Genomic DNA, 14,418 nt, shown 5'->3' with positions numbered 1-14,418 from the left:
ATTTTACTGAAGAACATTTAGAATTACGGCGGACTTTCAATGGGGGGCTTGGCACTTCCCATATGAATTAAATACAAAATTTTGTATATCTGGGAAACTATTACATTATTCAAATTTTTCATAGATTAAATTAAAATCTTAATTAACGTTCGGAATAATGTGCGAAATTGCAATAATTTGCGTGGAATCTCCCATATGCAACAAATTGTATATCTGGAAAACCATTGTAGTTAGAATCATCAAAATCGTAAGTGGGTTTCTTATTTATATTATTTATAAAGTTTACAATAGTAAATTAATAAAAGTATTATGAGATCAATTCATTAATATGACTATGTTGAGAGTATTGACATCTGTTATTGTAGCTTAGGGTCAACTTTTCCAGTTTGTCTTGTATGAGATCGAATCCCGAAATAGAATGCAGGCGTCGAGTGGAATAGTGCCACGGCAGGTTAAATATCATCAATAAGTATCATCGACAAATATTGATGTTGTACAGTTCGAAAAGATTGGAATATCAGCTGTAAAAAAGTTGTATAATATTGGCGAGAGGCAAGATCCTTGTGGACAACCAGCTGTTATATTTATTACTTGTGATTTAGTTTTTCCTATATAGACATAGAACGTTCTTTCACTGATAAAACTTTGGACTAATTTAATGAGTTCCTTAGGAAAACTTAGTCTCTTTAACTTAAAGACTAATCCGCCAGACAGAGTCAAACGCAGCTTTTATGTCAAGCAATATCATGCCGGTTGATTTATTGTTTTGGAAATTATTTTTAACCATTTTTCTTATTTTTACGAGTGGTTGAGAGGTATTGTGATCCTTTCTGAAGCCAAATTGTTGTTTCAGAAGTACATCGTGCTCATCAATGTGAGTTTTTCTTTAATGATTTTTTCAAAAATCTTTCCAGCTGAAGACAGCAAACTTGTTGGTCTATACGAAGCCGGAGAATCGGGAGGTTTACCAGGTTTGAGAATTGGTATTGTTTTAGATATTTTCCATGCGTGGGGAAAATAACATAATTAATTATTCATTTCCGAAACAGTATAAATATCACTTAGATTGGAAGAAATATTGCGATTCTTGCAGAAATTGAGCGCCAAAATATCAGCTTTTTCTTGTTGTGTAGCAAATTATATTATTATCTTTTAGTGTTGGAATAATATTATGTTTTTTCTTAATTACTTTACACATTTTCCAAAATGGTGTAGCAGCTTTTTCCAAAGTTTCCATGATTCGTTTCGCAATTTATTCATTTCAATTTTAATCATCTTGTTAAGCCTTGACATTTGCCGATGGTCATTCCTGTCTCTGTATCGTTTCCAATTTCTTCTGTGGATATTCCTAAATTGAATCATAAACTTTATATGATCAGGAATGGGTTTGTTTTCGGGAGTTATTCTACGCTTTGGAATACTATCATTCATTGCAGTTATGATTGTGTTTGTAAATACTTCGATCATATCATCGATATGGTTATTTGTGAGTTCGCTTGTATTGATATTTACTGTAGGAATATTTCTATTAATAGAAGTTTTAAAGCGGGACCAATTTGCCTTATTAAAATCGTATGTCATATTGTTAAATGTCTCGTAACATAAATTTATATGACTAACAATTGGTAGATGATCAGAGCTGAGATCATTGATAACTTTTACTGCATTCATGCTTTCCGAAATGTTTGTAAGAAAAAAGTTTTTTATTGTTGTTGTTTATTGGTTATACATAACCCTATAAGAACAGTGACAGTCATTTGACCGGTCAATTGACTGGCACTACTGAGAATATACCCATCATTTCGTAGAACAAAGCTCCCATCACTTTCTTAAGGGCAATATGTAAAAAGTGATGGAAACATTTGTGCATGGTATATTAATTATAAGGTAGTGTTAACAGAGCAGCTGATTGTTTTTTGCTAAAACACTTTTGATTTTTATACCCTCCACCACCATCAGTGGTGATAGAGGGTATATATAAGTTTGTCGTTCCGTGTGTAACACCAAGAAATATTCATCTAAGACCCAACAAAGTATATATATTCTGGGTCCTTATGAAATTCTGAGTCGATTTAGCTATGTCCGTCTGTCCGTCTGTCTGTCTGTCTGTCTGTGTAAAACACGCTCACGTTAAAACTAAGGAAAGGAAATCAACCAAATTCACCCAAAATATTTATTGATATCCTAAGCAGTTTGGTATTGAAAATCAGCAAAATCGGTTCACAACGTAAAAAGCTATGAGTAAAAATTTCAGACTACCTCGAAAAAAATTACGTTTTTTTCATCATTCTTTTGAAGTTTTCTCAGAAACTACTAAAGATATTTCGATGAATTTTTTCACACATTATTTTTTCATGGCAGTGATCAATTATGTTGAAAATCTTTACAATCGATCCAATATTTCCCATAGCCCCCATACAAAGGTATATATTCCCGGAAATTAGTTTATCGCTAATAACTCCCTCAAATATATCGGTATCAACACAAAATTTTGCACATGCAAATATAATATGAACAGAAATCACACTATCAACGCAGATCTCAGTCGGTCCACAATTGGCCATAGCTCCCATACAAGGTCCACTTCCGAAAATCACCTAAACTGACATATTTCAATGATGAATAAAGCTATTGTGATAAAATTCGAGTTAAATATGTTTTGTGTACATACAAATCATTCTACCAAATTGTTTACGGATAGGTCCATTATTGGTCATAGCTCCCATATAAGGCCCACTTCCGAAAATCATTTAAAAGCTCATATTTCATTGTCATATAAAGCTATCTTGATGAAATTCAACACAAATATGTATAGTCTAAATATAAATCACTCCACGAAATTTTTTCCGGATAGGTCCATATTTGGTCATAGCTCCCATATAAAGTCCCCTTCCGAAAATCACTTAAACGCATATATTTCATTGAATTATAAAGCTATCGGGATAAAATTCAACACAAATATGTTTTGTATACATACAAATCATTTTGCAAATTTTTTTACGGATCGGTCCATTATTGGACATAGCTCCCATATAAAGTCCCCTTCCGAAAATCACTTAAACGCATATACTTCCGAAAATCACTTAAAAATACATATTTCATTGTCAAATAAAGCTATCGTGATAAAATTCGACATAAATATATTTCGTATAAATATAAATTATTCTACTAAATTTTTTCCGGATAGGCCCATAATTGGTCATAGCTCCCATATAAAGTCCCCTTCCGAAAATCACTTAAACGCATATATTTCATTGAATTGTAAAGCAATCGGGATAAAATTCGACACAAATATGTTTTGTATACATTCAAATCATTTCACCAAATTTTTTACGGATCGGTCCATTATTGGTCATAGCTACCATTTAAGGCCCACTTCCGAAAATCACTTAAAAGTACATATTTCATTGTCAAATAAAGCTATCGTGATAAAATTCGACACGAATATGTTTTGTCTTTATATGAGTCACTCTACGAAATTTTTTCCGGATAGGCTCATAATTGGTCATAGCTCCCATATAAGGTCCACTTCCGAAAATCACTTAAACGAATATATTTCATTAAATTCTAAAGCTATAAGGATAAAATTCGACTTGAATATGTTTTGTGTACATATAAATCATTCTACCACTTTTTCCAGGGATCGGTTCATTATTGGTCATAGCTCATAGCTCCATTACTCAAATGCACATTAACAATCAAAATTATCGGGATAAAATTCGACATAAATGTGTATTTTGTATATATAAATCATTCTACGGATTTTTTCTTCCGGATCGATCCATAGGTTGTCTTAGCTCCCATATAAGGTATACTTCTGAAAATCACTTAATATCACTTAATTCGTAATTAAATGATTATATCCGGATAAAATTCAAAATGAGTATGTTCTGTGTACAGATATATCATTATATTAAAATGTTTTCAAACTGGCCTATTAATATACATTTTTCTCGACCTAATTAAAATTAGTTTGACATATGCATAAATGTTAGTACCCTCAATAAGGAAACAAAAATTTCGCCAAGTTATCTAAAAATTAGATAGTTAAATGGGTCTCAATGAAAAGTAGCTTGCTGGTGGAGGGTATTTAAGATTCGGCAGAGCCGAATATAGCACTCTAACTTGTTTTTACATGTATTTTGACAGTGTGCTGCCACTTTTAAGTGTAGGCATACTGTCAAACTCCATATATAAAAAATAAAATGAATTCGCTCTGTTTTTCTGAATTCGCCGACGACACTACCTTATAATTAATATATCTTGCATTTGTGTACATGTGATGTTGCATCACCCTCGCACTTATGAATTCTATCGACTTTAAAACATATATTTGAGCTGCTCACTCTTTTGTTGTTTACTACTCATGGATGATATAAATATTAGTCATGATTGACTAATCATGCTTGATGGATATATCCATCACAGTTAACAAATAAAAAAATGATGCATTAATCGGTCATTGTTGACTAATCACACTTGATGAATATATCCGTCAAATCTGACGGCTATACCAATTTATAATAAAACACAATTTATTGATATTTTAATATATATATATATTGTTAATTTTATTAATATAGTAATCATATACATAAATTACCAGTCTTTTCACCATTTTACATACCACGCAGAATCTTAAGTCCTCTGATGCTCCTATTAATTTGTGGAAATAAGTTGTCTGTAAAGAAATACATAAGTATTCATAAATATCGAAATATAAAAATCATAAGTACATATTTATGTTACCATTGATTGATTAAACTCCGAATTGTTTATCTTCTGATCCACTTCCTGAACTTTTTTAAAATTTAGTTTATAATAATTCTCTTTATTTTTAATAATTTAAAGACTTTGTAATTTTATTATTTTTTCGCTTCTTGATCTTTGGCTTTCGCAGAAACAATTAATTTGTAACGACGAAAAATACAACTCTGTAACACAGTGACAGTCATTTGATCGGTCATTTGGCTGTCATTGTTGATCAAAATATAAATTTTAATACATTTTAATCAAAATGTAGTTGTTTCATTCTTTCATATGTAAATTCAACCCTATACCACACATTGGGTTCAGTAACGGTCATTTTACCGGTCATTTGACTGTCATTGTTGATGGAATCATCCATTAATTTTTTTTTCGACAATTCTATAAAAAAAATGTTGCATGTGTGTTAGTAAAATCATTTTGTATGTGTTAGTTTCGGTCATTCATTTCTTATAGGGATGTTAACTTAAACAAACAATGGAGTATAGGGTTAAATATCGGCAGATCCTCGTAAAACTTGGAGAAAGGATTTGTTTATAATTTTTAAGAATTTTTTATTCATGCCTGCATAATTTCTCACACAACTTTTGAGCTTGCTCTGTTTTGTTGTTATAAACAATATATTTGCTTCCAAAATCCCACTTTCTGATCTCTCGGATTGCGTTTTTATTTAAAATCGTTGAAAACAAGATATATTAATTATAAGGTAGTGTCGTCGGCGAATTCAGAAAAACAGAGCGAATTCATTTTATTTTTTATATATGGAGTTTGACAGTATGCCTACACTTAAAAGTGGCAGCACACTGTCAAAATACATGTAAAAAAAATCAAAAGTGTTTTAGCAAAAAACAATCAGCTGCTCTGTTAACACTACCTTATAATTAATATACCATGGTTGAAAATTTAAAAACTAAACGTAGTTGAAAACTTAGCCGGCTTACAGTCGATTTTAAACCGCCGCCGACATATTTGGTGTCAGTCGCCGCCGCCGTTAATATTTGTCGGCGCAGGGCTCTGGCGTGGCGTGCAGAGACTTGCGCCGATTCGGCTTAAGCCGACTAAGCCTAGCCGCCGAACAAAATGTCAAAGCCGCCGCCGCCGAAAATTTTTCAGCTTAATACGGCTTGAAAATTTCGCCATAATATTTTGTACAATTTACAGAATACTTTCGCTAAATTTGTGGAATTTTACAATATAAAATTAATTTGTTTTCATTTAAGCAAGTTTTCTTTTATCTAATAATAAGCCGCTCATTGAAATTTGGCCGGTGTAGAACTTTGCTCAACGTTCGATGTATAGGCTTCGCCTCAGATATTTTCGTGTTTTCGCGCCTAATTCGAGTCGCTGCTTTGACTTCAAACCAGCTTCGTTGGCGTCAACGGAGCTACACCTTTTTACATTGCTGGTATGTCATACCGTAAAGGGCTAGGGTATCGAACATGTGTATTTCAAATGGGAAGTGCAGTTGATGTCAATTCTGCCGACTGCGAAAAGAAATTCTGCTAGAATTTTTCGCGCCAAGCTGTTTTCTGCATTTTTTATTTGCCACAAAAAATCTGTTGTTGTGTGTGGGCGAAAATCTAAAATGACAGAAATGATATTCTTTAAATAAAAAATAATGTTTTACTAAAAATTGAAATGTATGTTATATACTACTATACCGAGGGTCATTGTGCAAAGAAACAGCAAGTGTTGGGTTTAATTTAGTTAAATTGTTAATAACTATGATGAAAATGTTTTTCCAGGCGGGGTTTGTTTTCGTTTAATACCCAAAAGTGTTTATTGAAATCTAGATTTGGCATATCTGTGAGATCTAGAAGATTAAAAAATGTAAGTAATGGTGTTAATTAATTATTTATTTGTCTATAAAGAACGTCTTTCTTTTCAAGAAAGAGGAGGCATCATGATGGTCTCCTGGAAGAATGCCCACAAGAGAGTGGCGATTGTATACCTCCCTAGTCACCTAGGCGGGTGGTGGTCGGTCGGCTAGTGGTGAGCTGATTGCCGTATTCAGGGGGTATCCTTGGGATACATACTTATTATTATACCATTGATCTCAGCAGAATCACTACCATACACCCATAATAGAGCGCGATGTCTGTCTGGTGTGCCTTTCAGTGAAGCTCTTGTTGTCTCCAAACACTATGGTGGCCGAATATTTACAAGAAACAATTGTTAAGCCGCCTTTTATACAAATTTATAGCTTTGTAGAGAATGTCTTCACAGACCTAGAGGATATAACCTGGCTAGGTATGTAGATGTTGTTTGGGCAAAATATTGGTACTAACCATTGTGGGCTTTATGTCGACTTTAGGTCCCTTATAGTTGTCACACTATACCAAATAAGCATTCTTGCTGGAATTAAAGTTTAAAACAATTTTAATTCCAGTCAAACATTCAAATTTCAAGTGTTGAAATACACTTTAATTCAATAGCATTCTCCAGTGAAAACGAAACTTGAATTCAAGTCGAACATTACAATGTTTTTACAGTATAATTCAATGCACGAAATCTATATACATAATACATATATAAAATTCTAACGTTACTGACACTGACTGACTGATTCATCATCGTAGAGCCTAAACGGTTTTAGCTAAAGAGCTGAAATTTAGACAAGAGGTTGGTCTCCCATAAAATAGATCCACTTAGACGGGATTTTTGGAAATTCGAATGATCCTAAACTATAAAAGATACAAAAACAGTTTAAAGCTTATCGTCGTTCATTTAAAAAATAAGCGGGCAGGTGTCTGGTACTTTTTTCAAATTCGGCCCCTTTGGGGAATTAACGGGTAGAAACTGTAATTTGGTACTTCTTCTGCACCCCATGTATCTTTTAAACCAGAGAACATTCAAAAAATATTTTTGAATCCTTCATAACTTGACGAACAAATAAAAATATAAATTTAGTACTTTTTGGATATTCGGATGTTTAAGGGGTGAAAATTGTACCTATTTTTGATACTTTTTTATAAAACATTGTTTTTGGTTTATTAACTTATACATATGAATACATAATAACGGGCTCCCAATACGATGTTGCAACTGGTACTTTTTTGACTTAGAACTTGAGAATCTATAAAAGTGGACTTTTTGGTACTTTTTCGTTCTTCAAAAGGTACTTTTTGAGTTTTCTATTTTTCGTTCTTCGACTGATACTTTTTGAATTTTTTATAATATTGAACCTAGAAACATGAATTTAGGAATGTACAGCCCGGATTAAGTAATAACATATAAAAGGGAACTTTTTGGTACTTTTTCGTTCTTCAAAAGGTATTTTTTGAATTTTCTATAATATTGAACATGGAGTAAGTGAGAACATATAAAACGGGACTTTTTGGTACTTTTTCGTTCTTCAACTTGTACGTTCTTGTACTTGTACATAAAACTAAGCAATCAGGGACTTGAGTGAATGAAAATTTAAACTGGAGTATTTCTGGTTATTTTTCGTTCTTTAACTGGTACTTTTTGAATTTTCTAAAATATTGAATATATAAACATAAAATTAAACACGCAGTATCCTAATTGAACGAAAATTTATCTCGCTTACGTCCATTTTGCAAAAAGGGCTCGATATCAATCGAAATCTCTATAGGCCATAGTTGACCCTGCCCCCTTCAATAATTGATTTTAACGTTTTCTACGTACTTAATAATACCATAATAAAACAATTTTTGTTGGAACGAAAATATGCAATGAAATCTTCTTCAGAAAATGACTTAAACGCACATAAATGGCTTTCAAATGTCGATGTCGACGAAATAAACATTTTTAGGAACCGAAACCCACATTTATGAAAAATAAAATTATGAGGATCGGTCCGCCAATATAACCCTCTTACAGAAAATCAGTTTATAGCTAATACATCATTCCAAAAGTTATCATTATGATAGAATTATGGTAGAATTAAAAAAAATACTTTAAATTATATATATTATTGATCCAATTCTACATTTAAGTCCCTAATCCGAAAATCACGGTGACGTTCTTATTAATCTAATGATCGGACCACTTCCGAAATTTGCTTTTTTACGACATATGATTTGCCTAATATAACTCTTACTTCTTACTTATTTTAATCATAAAATACCACTAAAATAGGAATAGTCTTCCTTTAGAGTTGCGAGTTTTCATACATTCTAATAATGTTTTCAAAGTGAAACTTTTGGAATATTTTTCAATCTCTTTGTGATCACTTTAAATGATGTTGTTCTGGAAGAACTTTAACATCCATGTAAACATTTTGGGTAATAAACTGGGGGACTACCATTGAGGGGAGCGGAACCTCCCATATGAATTAAATACAAAAATTCGTTTATCTGGGAAACTAATATAACTAAATTCTTCAAATTTTGCACGAACAACTTTAATATTCATCTGAACATTTTGGAGAAAAAAGGGCGGACTTTCATCTGGGGGGCTTGGAGCTCCCATATGAATTAAATAGAAAAATTCGTATATCTGAGAGACTATTAGAGCTAGAATCTTCAAATTTTACTGAAGAACATTTAGAGAATAACGGGCGGACTTTCAATGGGGGGCTTGGCACTTCCCATATGAATTAAATACAAAATTTTGTATATCTGGAAACTATTAGATTATTCAAATTTTTCATAGATTAAATTAAAATCTTAATTAACGTTCGGAATAATTGGCGAAATTGCAATAATTTGCGTGGAATCTCCCATATGTAACAAATTGTATATCTGGAAAACCATTGTAGTTAGAATCATCAAAATTGTTAAGTAGGATTCTTATTTATATTGCTTTTAGGGTAGCACAGCACACTGGGTATAGCTAGTAAATAAACAAATAAAATATCTTTTACGTTATTGATCATTTTCTTAATGCAAAATTTTTTAGAAACTGATTTTCTGCAAGATGTTTTATATAGAAGATAGGGTTAAATATCGGCAGATCCTAGTAAAACTTGGAGAAAGGATTTGTTTTTAATTTTTAAGAATTTTTTATTCATCCATGCATAATTTCTCATGCAACTAAAAAAAAAATAAACGTAGTTGAAAACTTAGCCGGCTTACAGTCGATTTTAAGCCGCCGCCGACATATTTAGTGTCAGTCGCCGCCGCCGTTAATATTTGTCGGCGCAGGGCTCTGGCGCGGCGTGTTGATGAAAGTGTGATTTTTCTCGATTTATTTTACAATTGTTAAATTTAATTCGTGTTATTATTAAATATATCCTATAAAACATGGATGATGAAGCTGAAACCTACAAACTGTGGCGTATCCGCAAAACAATTATGCAGCTGAGCCACGATCGTGGTTATTTGGTCACACAAGATGAATTGGATCAAACATTGGAACAATTCAAAGAAATGTTTGGTGACAAGCCAAGTGAAAAGAGGCCAGCACGTTCGGATCTAATTGTTCTAGTTGCCCATAACGATGATCCCACGGATCAAATGTTTGTCTTCTTTCCCGACGAGCCTAAGATTGGTATTAAAACGATTAAGACCTATTGTACCCGTATGCAGGAAGAAAATATACACCGTGCCATTGTGGTGGTACAGGCCGGCATGACACCATCAGCCAAACAATCTTTGGTCGATATGGCACCTAAATATATTTTAGAACAATTTTTAGAATCTGAACTATTGATAAATATCACGGAACATGAATTGGTACCCGAACATGTGGTGATGACGCCCGAGGAAAAGCAAGAATTGTTGGCACGTTATAAACTAAAGGAGAACATGTTGATGAGAATTCAAGCTGGTGATCCAGTGGCTAGGTATTTTGGTTTAAAACGTGGACAAGTTGTAAAGATCATCCGTTCGTCAGAAACTGCTGGTCGTTATATTTCTTACCGTTTGGTGTGCTGAAAGATTTTTAAGGCGACTCTGGACATTTTTCTAATTTTAAGATTTTACTTTACATACTATAGATTTACATGTATCAATAAAAATGATTGTCTAACGTATTAAGTTCATATTATGTATTTGTGTTTATTGGTAGTTTAGAGTGGAACGTAGTAGGGCTTTGGGCAAGAATATTTACATTGGCGTAAATCGGAAATTTAGTAAAGAAAACCTCTGATATGAAGATACTTTGTTAATAAAATATCGCAACTTTCTAGAAATATTGTATGATTCAACAAAATGAAGACGTACCTACTTCTCTAATCTATAGAGCTGCACTGATTTCGAATTCTGATATCAGATCGATCCTTTAGAAGAGTATACATTTGTCGCTGTGTTAAAAAAATTATTATCTGAAACTGAATGAAACTGATCGCTTTTTAATTTTTTCTGTCTGACCAAAAATTACAATTGTCCATAAATTTATTAAAATTAAATTTAAATAAACCTTTTAGTATAATACATATAAAACTAATATTACAATCTATGTTTATATATCTACAATAAAAATAAAACATCTTAATTTATTTCATTTAAAGTTAGAACTCTTTTTTTCGGCTTTTCACCCATTACTGCTGCCACAGCAGCAACTGTTGTACCATGATCTTTAGTCATATGCCTCGATAGACCGCGATAATGTGCATACGTTTTACCACACAATTTACACACACTCTTCTGTTGACTATGAACGGTACGGTGTTGAAATAATAATTTCGAATTGGTAAAACCTTTACCACAGACATTGCAAATTGAGTCCCGTATATTGTTGTGAGCCTTTAAATGCCAATTAAGAAGCTTTTGCTGGGTAAAACCCTCACCACAAATATCACATATAAATTCCTTTTCATATTCTGGATGATTTTGAAAATGTAATTTAAGTTCTTTTTTACAGGGAAATCCTTTGCCACAATATTTACACACAAAGGGAAAATCTTGAGTATGACGTCTTAGATGTATAACGTAACCGGGCTTTTGCGTGAATTCATATTGACAAACAGAGCATTTAAATGGTTTTGAACCATCGTGTTTGGCCGTATGTATACGGAATGTATAGATGTGTGAAAGAACTTTGGGACAAAATTGACATTTAAACGGACCCAAATGTTGAAATAAAAATTCAATGTGTTCATAAAATTTACACGACGATTTGTATTCTTCAACTGGTTTATTGGCGGTAAATTCTATAATATACTCCTTTTCTTTTTTCACCAGTTTGTGTATAAATTCGATTTTTTCCTCCAGCTCGGCTAAAGTATAGTTTGATTGCAATTTTTCATTGACTTCTCTTAAAAGGGTTTGCAGTGTTTCTTGGCGCCTTTGATCAGAGTTATAGTAAATATCTTGTTCATCCCATAAACAGGGATGTGTTTTGTAAATATCAATTAAGGTAATGATTTGCTCATCTTTTAATTCGGGTTTAGCCAACATTTGCTCCTCCTCTAGCTGTGAATATAAAACAAGATTTTCACATTTTTTAATTTTTACTTATATGTAGTTAGAAATATTACCTCTTGTATGAAACTTAATGTGGGTTTTAAAAACTCCAACTGATCATAAAACCACAAAGGCTTATAGTCTTTATCTTTATTTTTTATATAATTCATACGTATACGCACCTCGCGTATATAACGTACTCTCATGTATTTTATACATTTCTCCACATCTTTTGTGGTCATTTGAATTTGCATTTTCTCCAATTCATCACAGATGATTTTTAAGCATTCCTCACGTTTCTTTCGACATCGATTTACTAATTTTGGTGGTCTGGTTGCATCCCATAATTCATCTTGTTTCTGATACGAAGTAATAAATAATATTACTTTCATTTTATTTTGCATAAACTCATCAATATCTAGACCATCGTCCATTTTAACTTTGGACTTTTTAGCTGGCGGTGTTTTTACTTCGTCCAAAAATTCTTCTTCCTCATCTTCGTCATCATCATCTCTTATATATTCATCGTCAAAGTATTCATCATTATCATCTATTTTTGTAATTTTAATTAATTTCTCTTTCTTATCCTCCAAATCCCCGATATCCAATTCATCTTCATCGCTATGCACATTTGAGTTTACAAACTGAAAAAAATAATATTTGTTGCATTATTATGCTAAATTATGCAATTAAATGAATAAAATTGGTTCTAAATTTTCTGGTTATCTGATCTTTTCCTGGAATATCGTTTATGGTTTAAACTTTTACCAACAAATACTATATTTTTTTTAAATCACGTTCAAATGTGAATTTCAGAACTTTCTCTATAAACTATTACCACTGAATAATAAATACCTCAATTTCATTTGTAATTGTACCATCAGTATATGATTTACAATCAATATCAAGAGGTTCCTGTTTAACATCTTTTTCTTGTAATTTTTTATGTTGAGATTTTCGTTTTGGTTCTTGTGCAACTTGTCTGCTGCTACACACTTGATCTTTTTCTTTCAAAGGTGTATTTTTAATCAATAACACCTCGGGTTCTTCTAAAGGATCCATAAGGAAATCCTAAAAATGGGAAAAACTTTAAACATTTCATGGGCAATACATAAAACAATGCCTCAAAGTAGCACCTTTTTATCCTCATCCTCTTCATTATCGGTTTTACCGTATTCACTGAGCACAATGTCATCCTCCTCGTTAAAGTCTTTATTTTCCTCCTTGGTCTTTACATCTAGATAGGAGTTTTCATGTTCCTGTTCTATGTGTATCATAAATGTTTGAAATTGTAAACAAATTTCATGGCATTGCAAACACAACAGGGCATATTGTTTCTCTCCTATAATAGGAGATTGTAATATTTCTCCACATTTTTTATAATTTGAATATGTATTATAATTCGTTAAACTCAATGCAGTCATTTTTAGTTATATTAAATTAATTAATTTTTTGCTGTAAAAATAGTTTGTAAAGTTTTTAATAAGAAAAACAAGAAATTGCTTTTCCTTTCCAAAGGTATGTTCAGTGTTTGTGTGTTTGACAAGAAATTCCTAACTGTTATACTTCAATCGTTTGAATATAGTGTTGTTGTTTTTATGTTGTAATTAGATATGAGTTTATTTGAATTGTATTCGAATAAATTCTAAAACAAGTAAGATAGTTAGGCATGGGCGACCATATGATACCCTACACCAGTTATGAATATTGAATGTGATTGATATTTCATATACAGCATTTATATTTAATATTACATTGTTTCCGATACATTTAAGTAATATATGGACGAAAAACAAATTTTCTGAAAGAGTCATTATATAGGGGCTAGGGGAAATATGGACCAATCCCGATAAAATTTTGTAATTAGTTTTATATTCGTATATTATTTATTTCTGCTGAATTTCTTCGCTATAATTATGTTTATAAGAAATAGTATGAAATATTATACCGATTTTAACCATTTTCAATAGGCATCGTCCTTGAGCCAGCGTATCATTCAACTAATGTGGTAGCAATGCATAACCACCCAGCAAAAAAAGTGTGGAAAAATATTTAGTATTTTCATCACAACTAGTAACCCGAAGTGCTTCAAATTCGGGTGTAAAACCTATGAATTTTACATTAGCGTGTCATTGGAGGGATGTTGTTCATTTTTGGCAACTTTGAACTACATCTAATCTTATTTTTAGAAGCAGTAAAAATCCGATAATTGGATGTCAAAAATAAAACATATTCTCTTAATGACACGCTAATGTAAATTTCACTACTTTTTCAAATCTTGATGTACTTCAAATAGGTTATTTGTATTGACTTTTCCACATCTCTTTCCTCACTTTTAACT

General features: G+C 32.1%; 2 protein-coding genes across 2 annotated transcripts; one reads left to right on the top strand and one right to left on the bottom strand.

Annotated features, from left to right (window-relative positions):
- Window positions 1-9,851: 9,851 nt before the first annotated feature.
- On the top strand, window positions 9,852-10,860 carry LOC119601729 (DNA-directed RNA polymerases I, II, and III subunit RPABC1). The gene has a single exon (XM_037952863.1). The coding sequence runs from the start codon at window positions 9,975-9,977 to the stop codon at window positions 10,605-10,607; it is 633 nt and encodes a 210-aa protein (XP_037808791.1). The 5' UTR covers window positions 9,852-9,974; the 3' UTR covers window positions 10,608-10,860.
- Window positions 10,861-11,011: 151 nt separating this feature from the next.
- On the bottom strand, window positions 11,012-13,622 carry LOC119601728 (zinc finger protein 286A-like). Its single transcript, XM_037952862.1, has 4 exons — window positions 13,214-13,622; window positions 12,933-13,148; window positions 12,152-12,721; window positions 11,012-12,086 (listed from the first exon to the last, which is right to left on the bottom strand). Exons 1-4 carry the CDS (start codon window positions 13,499-13,501, stop codon window positions 11,163-11,165), a joined length of 1,998 nt encoding a protein of 665 aa, XP_037808790.1. The 5' UTR covers window positions 13,502-13,622; the 3' UTR covers window positions 11,012-11,162.
- Between the last annotated feature and the right edge of the window lie 796 nt (window positions 13,623-14,418).

This window comes from Lucilia sericata, unplaced genomic scaffold, assembly GCF_015586225.1.
Source record: "Lucilia sericata isolate MDLA Ls3-8-SP2 unplaced genomic scaffold, ASM1558622v1 Contig000187F_arrow, whole genome shotgun sequence".
NCBI classification, from domain to species: Eukaryota; Metazoa; Arthropoda; class Insecta; order Diptera; family Calliphoridae; genus Lucilia; species Lucilia sericata.
This window is presented reverse-complemented; position numbering and strand designations above follow the sequence as displayed.

Bases quoted from the DNA above. Each gene is read 5' to 3' on its own strand.
- LOC119601729 (XM_037952863.1), top strand. From the start codon at position 9,975: ATGGATGATGAAGCTGAAACCTACAAACTGTGGCGTATCCGCAAAACA.
- LOC119601728 (XM_037952862.1), bottom strand. From the start codon at position 13,501: ATGACTGCATTGAGTTTAACGAATTATAATACATATTCAAATTATAAA. The intron at 12,722-12,932 runs GTATTTATTATT...TATTTTTTTCAG, and splicing joins CAATTACAAATGAAATTGAG to TTTGTAAACTCAAATGTGCA. The intron at 12,087-12,151 runs GTAATATTTCTA...TTATATTCACAG, and splicing joins CATTAAGTTTCATACAAGAG to CTAGAGGAGGAGCAAATGTT.